Source organism: Onychomys torridus, chromosome 13, assembly GCF_903995425.1.
Source record: "Onychomys torridus chromosome 13, mOncTor1.1, whole genome shotgun sequence".
NCBI classification, from domain to species: Eukaryota; Metazoa; Chordata; class Mammalia; order Rodentia; family Cricetidae; genus Onychomys; species Onychomys torridus.
Genome location: NC_050455.1, coordinates 47478437 through 47486759, shown reverse-complemented (window position 1 = coordinate 47486759; position 8323 = coordinate 47478437). Strand labels below are relative to the sequence as shown.

The 8323-nt window shown below is 38.9% G+C and overlaps 1 protein-coding gene across 1 annotated transcript in view; it reads right to left on the bottom strand.

Moving 5' to 3' along the window:
* Positions 1-6382: 6382 nt before the first annotated feature.
* The window catches only part of Adamts19 (ADAM metallopeptidase with thrombospondin type 1 motif 19), a 201636-nt gene continuing 199695 nt past the window's right edge, over positions 6383-8323 (bottom strand). The window contains exon 23 of the mRNA XM_036205317.1: positions 6383-7569. Coding sequence (XP_036061210.1) covers positions 7418-7569 — 152 coding nt within the window. The 3' untranslated portion in view covers positions 6383-7417. The remainder of the gene's footprint in view (positions 7570-8323) is intronic.

The following is an 8323-nucleotide window of genomic DNA, read 5'->3' as shown; positions in this document are numbered from 1 at the left end:
TACCCCTATTCTTGAAGGCTATATGTTGTGAACAAGAAAACTATCCCCTTCCCACCTACTGATTCTCCTCATCACCATCACACCAAGCATCTGCTTGCATCTAAGAGTTTCCTTCACTTTCCTACCTCTTGCATGCCTCCTTGTCATCGTGAGTCTCAGGTGACATTGAACCTTTCAGAAAATTCTTTCAGTCTCTTTAGCAAATATGACTTTCCCTCCTTTGAAACTTGATACCTTTGTTTGCTAATGTGTTTCATAACTTTATTTTAAAAGTCTCTTGTGATGGTTAATACTGATGGTTAATTTGACTGTCTTCAGAATCCCATAGAAAACTCTCCTTTGAGGAGGCCTATGAGGTATAACCAAGATTTAATTAATAAAGATCCACTCTTAACTCTGGGTGAGGCATTCCATGTGCTCTTGTCCTGGAGTGAATGCAAAGGAGAAAATTAATTGAGCACCATCATTTATCTCTCTCTGCTTCATGACTATAGAGTCAATCTGATTAAGTGCCTCAAACTCCTGTCTGGCATGATATTCTCTTTGTAATGGTCCATACCCTCAAACTGTGAATGAAAATAAACCCTTTTCTTCTTGTTGTTGAGTCTGGTATTTTACAGCAGCAAGGAAACAAGTAATTAACAGAAAGCTGGTAGCAAAAGCGAGTTGTTGTTGTGATAAACCTGATCTTTGGCATTTGGAATTGGTTTGCAGAAAAAGATGGAAGGGTTTAATACTTCGGGCTTACCTCTTCTATACTGTGAGGAGGACAGAATAGGCCATCCTGGTTGAGCTTAGAATACAAGAATGTTGAAGGAAATGCCCACACACACACACACACACACACACACACACACACACACACACACAGTGGAGGCCCAGCTCATGAGGGTATAGAGGGGAATTAGGAGTCTAGAAATACTTGGGCTAGTTGCTATTCAGACTATATTCTGGTAAAAAAAAAAAAAAAATCTGGCTACATGCTTCCCTGGACCTGAGAACTAATAATATAAGGCTGAATTTTGAAAATAATGGATTAATTTATTTGTTGGAGAAAATTTTATTTTCATTTTATTTCTTAGAATCCCCCATGTGAGTAGTATATTTATATCATCTCCCCCTCCACACACACACTTCCTCTCCTCCTTCCAATTCTCCCAACCTCTCTTAAATTCATGGCCTCTGATCTTTAATTATTATTGTTTCATACACACACAAATTTTTAAATACAGCCTGCTGAGTCCCTTTGCTATTGCTCCTATATCTATGTGTTTAGGGCTGATCTCTTGGGATTGGATAACCTATTAGGGGGCGGGTCATCCCTGGAGAAGATTAATTCTCCCTCTCTTAGCAGCCATTAATTGTTTGCAGCTTTTCCTTTAGGGATGGGGCCTTGTGATATTTCCCCATCCATACTGGCGTGGCAACCAGTGGGGCACTGTGCTGGTCTTGTTTATTGATCACATCAATCGCTTCTTGGGTGCAGCCTCTCTGTAATATAGAGAAGACATTGTATTACAGGAGATGTCCTGCTCCTCCGGCTCTTGCAATCTTTCTGGCCCCTCTTTCATCATTATCAATGAACCTTAGGTTTTGGAATTGTTTTGCAGATTATCAGTGATGGTTGGTCAGCCCACAGTCAGTTGTTCTCTGCATTTTGACCAGTTTTTGGATACCTATAATGATGTCCATCTGCTACAAAAACAAATTCCTTTGATGAGGTGTGTCAGCTACACTTATCTGTGGGCATAAGGTTGGGTATTTAGAATGCAGAAAAAGTGTTACTGTTTTAGCAAAGTGGCAATAGTAGTTCTTGTTCAGGGCCCACAGCATCTCATCAGCCACTGGTAGTAAAATAGGTTTACCCTAGCAGATAGGAAGTCCTCCTTTTGTGTGGTCATACATTCCAATTAGACAGTCTGTTGATTATTCACTAGGATATGAATGTCACTGCTGTACCTTTTGGGATATCTTGTTCTTCTAGTCATGGCGGTTTGTAAGCATCATAGCTGGGTAGAACTAGTGGTTGCTTTATGTCATTGACAGTTCTCTTACCTCCTCCCAGTATGATGAGAGCTAATCCTTAAGGAAGAGACTTATAGGTCAGATCCAGCTCAATTCTTCTGATCCTTTGTCCTAAGTGTCTGAGCATGCAGTGTATTTAGCAATGGGGCATTACCTTTGATTGCTGGGAAGCAACCAAGGGCAAAGGCAGGAACCTATATTGTTTGGGAGTCTCTTGTACTTCACAGACCAATAACTTAAAAGTACGTTTACCAAGCCTGACACATTTTTTTTTCCTTTTTAGAATTGTTTATTTTTATTTTATGTGTCTAAGTGTTTTGCTGTGTGTATGTAAGTGCACCATCTGCATGCAGTGCCTCTGGGGGCAAGAGCGCCGTGCCAGATCCCTAGAACTGAGGTAACCAACCACCGTGAGCTACATATGGATGCTGAGGATCAATCTTTAATCCTCTGCAAGAGCACCATTTTTATGCTTTGAGAACTCTTTATTTAGACTCATAACCTATTTTGTAAATTGGGCCATTTGGTTTCTTAACTTTATGGTTCTTGCACATACAAAGAGCTTACAACTAATTTTAATCCATGCTACCATTGTCTCTTTGCTTGTGAGCCCATCATTCGAGTATGAAAGTTTCTGATAAAAGACAGCGTACAATATCTGCAGGTCTTATCTGATCTTTCTCTCATGAGGCTGCTTTTGATGAGCAGTCAATGGAGTATAAGTATATAAGGTATGTAAGTACATAAGGTCAATCCACCACATAACATTTATATATTTATGTAATTCTGGAATATTAATCCTATGTCATCTGTATAAATGGGAAAGATCCCATCCCACTCTGTGGCTTTCTTTTCAGTACAGAAGCCTTTTAGATTTATGAGGTCCCACTTGTCAACTGTTGGCCTTAAAGCTTGAGCAAATGGAATCCTGTTAGAAACATTATCTTACATCTACATATTTACAGCAGACTGCTTATATTTTTATCCAGCAGTTTTGGCATTTCAGGTTTCACATGGAAGTCTTTAATACAATTGAGTTGATTTTTGTGTGGGATGAGAGATAAGAGTCTAAATCCATTCTTCTATCTGTAATCATCCAGTTTTTCCAGTATTGCCTGTTACTGATGCTATTTGCTAGTGTGTACACATGGCATATTATGTCAAATATGTGGTGGCTGTAGTTATGTGTATTCATGTTTGAGTCTTCTATTTTGTTCTGTTGTTCTACACATTCACTTCTGTTCCAGTATCATGCTGTTTTTTTTTTTTTTTTTTTTTTTTTAATTATTATTACATTAGCTCTGCAACCACAGCTTGAATTCTGGAACAGTGATCCCTCCAGCACGGTTCTTTGTTACTTTCACTATGTGGAGACAGGGTTCCATATGAATTTGATAATTAGTGTAAAGAATGCCATGGGGATTTTGATTGGGATTTCAATGGCTGTAGGTCATTTTCACAATATTAATCCTAACAATCCACAAGGGTAGGAGGTCTATCTTCTAGTATCTTCTCCAATCTCTTTCTTCAGAGGTTTAAAGTTTTCATTGTAGAGGATTTTTACCCTCTTGGTTGGGTTTATTCCTAGATATTTTCTGAGGCTATTATGAATGGCAGTGTTCCCAGACTACAGGTTTCTGTAAGTTGCTTTTGTATCCTGCCACTTTGCTGAAATTCTTAATCAGGTCTAGAAGTTTTCTGGTAGGATTTTGGGGGCTTCTTCTGTGTAATATCAACTTATCTGCAAATAGGGATGATTTGGCTTCTTTTTCTATGTGTATCCCTTTAGTAGCCCTCTCTTGTCTTATGCCTCTATCTAGTGCTTCAAGCACTATATTAAAGAAGAGTAGAGACATCGAACAGACCTATCTTCTTCCTGATTTTAATAGGATTATTTCTAGGTTTTCTCCACTAAGGATGATGTAGCCTTTATTATGTTAAGGTATGTTCCCTCCAGTCCTACTCTCCCTCAGACTTTTATCATGAAGACACATTGAATTTGTCAAAGGCCTCTTTTGTATGTATTTAGTTGGTTATGTGACTTTTGTCTTTAAGTCCACTTGTGCTATTACATTTACTGACTTACATATGTCAAACTGTCGCTGCATCACCAGAGGAAAACCAACTTGATCATGGTGGATGATCTGTTTAATACAGGCCTGTATTCAGCTTGGGAGTGTTTTATTGAGAATTTTTGCTTATATGTTTGTTCATCAGGGATATTAGCCTGTACTGTGTGTGTGTGTGTGTGTGTGTGTGTGTGTGTGTGTGTGTGTTTACTTAATTTCAATATTAAAATAATGCTGGCTTAATAGGAGTTTGTAAGTGCTCCTTCTCTTTCTTCTCTTTTCAGTAATTTAAGAAGCATTGGTTGTCATTATTCTTTTTCTTTTTTCTTTCTTTCTTTTTTTGTCTGTATAACAACAGCCCTGGCTGTCCTGGAACTCACTCTGTAGACCAGGCTGGCCTCAGACTCACAGAGATCTGTCTACCTCTGCCTCCTGAATGCTGGGATTAAAGGCATGTGCCACCACTGCCTGGCCCTCTCCTTATTCTTTAAAAGACTGTTCTTTCAGATTCTTTAGAAGAGTCTGCTGTGAATCCACCTGGGCCGAGGCTTTTTTTGGTCGGAAGGTATTTTTAATTATTATTTAGATCTCTGTATGTACTATGGGTTTGTTTTAACTGTTGATCTCTTCTTGGTTTAACTTTGGTGGTTCAGTTGAATCTAGAAATCTGTTCATTTCCTTTAGATTTTTTAACTTAGTGGTGTACAGATTTTTAGGTTATTCCATAGTAATATTCTGAACTTCCTTGTTGAGTGTTGTAACAGAAAATGTGGCTATGAGGTGATACAAATCTCTTTGCTCCTCACAGCTTTAAAAAGGGTGCCCCCAACAAAATGAAAGTCCTTTAAGCAGTTTTAGCTGTTGCACTGGGTAAGAGAAAACAACTTGGAAGCCCAAGACACTGATTTTTTTTTTTTTATCTCTTAGATACTGTTCATACTCTGAACCACTTCAACACAGAGGTGCTGTGCTAATTTGAAGACATTTGAGGGTTCAGAAATCAAGAAACAGAATTGAGAATGTTTCCTCTTATTTCATTTTCACTTCTTCTGTTCACCCACTATCTTTTATAAAATGTGTGGATGTTTGTTAATCTTACATATCAGCAACTAAGAGACATACAGATCAAAGACATACTCGGCAGTTTCCAGGATGTCTTTGTCCTGCTTCCTAGTGTGACTGCATTGAGTAAATCTGTTTTGCACTCTTAGAAAAATAGAGATTTTCGTGTTAAGGAATAATCTAGGAACACAATCCCTCCAACATTAGAATGGAGTTAAAATGAGGGCGAGAAAATGCAAATTCAGAAGTATCAAGTGCTATGAAAGTGGTAAGGGTTTAACTCTACCTGCAGTGTGCCAAGCTTCCTTTCTTAATTTCAGGGTGGAAGACAGAGAATCTGTGTTAAAGATCAAGGGTCTATTAGAGTAACGGTGACTGGGAATCCACATTTTCTCTTTCTTATTCTCTGAATTCTTCAAGGAGAATTCCTAAAAAGAAGTTCTGTGTGCAGACTGATTGATTAAAACTGCACGGATGTGGAGAGGTTGGGATGTTGCGGATCAAGAGGATAATTGCCTCATCTTTGGCTTGCTGTAGTCCCCTCGCTACCCTTTCTCACTTCTGTGTGTGAACTAACATCCTGTGACTCATAGATAAAAACCTTTTGGATTCTATCAACTCATCAGACAATGAGTTCTCCCACCAGACCCAAAAGCTAAGAATCTCATCTGAGGCCTGTGGAAAAGCTACCCCATATCGCTGTGACCACCTCTCTGACATACCCACTGGTGGACTTTAAACTTGATTTCATGAAACTTTGTTCCACATTGGATCGTGGAATTTAAGGTAACCTAAATCTGTTTTCCCAGCCTTGGCCACTCCAATGTGGATCCAGAATAAGCTGTCTCTTACTCACTGTTAGATGAGAGCTCTGTTTTTTGTAGCTACAGTAATATAGAGAGGGTCAGCGGTTTCCTGTATAAGCCGTTGGCTGCACTGTAAGAAAAGGGACCTCCATTTTAGGGAAGTTGAACACTTTAGGACTCAAGTAAACACACCTTCTTGCTCCAAAAAGAGACCTTCTGTCTCCCTGTAGCTCACTCTGCAGGCTTCCTGTAGTGGATATTTCAGAACAGGCAAATGGTGCCTCTTCTTGCCAAGTGTGGAAATGCGAACAGACAGCCCTGTGAAGAACTCTCTCCCCAAAGGAAGTTTCACATATTTTATTGGAAAAAAAAAAACCAACTACAACAACAACAACAACTAAGAAACCATGTTAATGATGTATAATATTTTCTTACAAGTAAAAAAAAAAAAAATTAGAATGTCTTTCAAACATTTCAGAGAGTTATAACTTTTATTTTTAAAAGGCAAAACATAATGAAACTATCAAAATATTATCTGAATCTCATTTCCTTTTTTCTGATTCCTAGGGAAAAGAAGAAAAAATATTTACTACCTTTGCTCCTGTGATTTGTGAGCTTCAGTACTATACTCTTTAATAAATCTTCTAAGGGGAGGAAGGACGTAGGTGGATCAATTTTCTCCACTGGAAGTGTTTTTAAAAAGCTACACTCTAATGCCATGTTAAGACAATACAGGTTTTATAGGATGCTGCCAAATCTGTCACAGCTTCTCCACGCCTACACCAACAGTGCAACGGTGATTCAGTGTACATCATTACAGTGCTTTGTGGTCACAATACTTGTGTTCAAGTGCACGTTCACCAACATGATCAAAGTCTCTGTCTTGACTTTCCCACTCTTAATATAGAAGTAACATTACAGTAGAAGGTATCCTATCCTTGCCTCTAAATCTGAATCAAATTCATAATACATTCTCTTAAACTTGTTCAAGACTGTGAGGTTTGTTCTGTTTACACATCTCCTGCAGATTACAGAAAATGGGCAGGTTCTGCAGCAGGACACAAGAAAATAGGTCATTTTTCTGCATGTATAGCTTAGCTATCATGCCAAGGTAGTGTACACACTGGATAACTTAATGGTATTGGTGGAGAGAAAATAGCACCTTACAGACAGCCCTAAATGAAAAAAAAAATATCATTTGTCTTTTATTAGTTTACTAGACCCAACTTATTCAATTCACATAAAATTATTTATGAAGCCTTATAGTAAAAAATCAAGATGTTTGAATAACCAAAACAAACACCACATTATATGTCTGGCAGGCAAATAAATTAATTTGATTAAATTATATGTAATCTGATAATATTTGGTCTGAAAAACATGCTAGTGAGTGTGTGTATTTATAAATAATGAAAGAGCAAAAAGGTATGAGCCAGTCAGCCAGCCTGCCAGAGGTCAGCTCTTCTGCTGCAGCTTTTGGGCATAGAAATCCCTGCAGGTCTCACAGCAGCGCTGGTACCAACGCATGTCCTGGCACAGATTCTTCTCCCGTATCACTCGGCAGTACACTGGCCACTGGTCTCCCAGGCACTTGAAGGTCAGGGCAGCTGGGAAACAGAACATGATGAATTCACTCTGTGAAGGCCATCAGTAGGAACAGCTTCTACTCATTTTCATGGATTTAATTTGTCTCATTTTCTTACCTGTTCATTTTACCTGACATAAGGTAGAAGACAAAGACCTGCAAGCCTTGTAATACAGTGGCAGGGTGAATAAATAACACTCTTAGCTGGGGACAGTTGAAGATTACTGAGAACAGATTGCTCACCGTCAATATGCAGGAGAAGCTTCTAGGTTTCAGTTGCGTTTATTAATCACCTGTGTTAGTTGCTTTTTTCCCTGTTGCTGTGATAAAATACTCCAACAAAATGGGCCCAAGGCCAAGAAGCAGAGAGGGTTAGATGCTTGTACTCAGCTCACTTTCTTCTTTTCATATAGTCCAAGATTCCAGCCTAGGGACTGGTGCTAGTCTTTCCACCTCAATTAGGGTTGCCAAAATAAGTTTTAGCATGGATGCCAAGAGGCTGGTCTCTCATGTGAAGTCTAGATCTCAACAAGCTGACAGCTGAGATTAACCAGCATATCTATTGTAGATCTATGTATCGTTTATGTTTTAAAGACCTATTTATTTTGTATTATATATATGAATATTTTGTCTGCAAATAGGATGTGTACTATGAGCTGCTGCCTGAGCTGGTCAGAAGAGGGCATCAGATCCCCTGAAACTACAGTTACAGATGGTTGTGAACCACAATGTGGGTGCTGGGAACCAAAGCTGGGAGTGGGGGGGGAGCTGCAGGA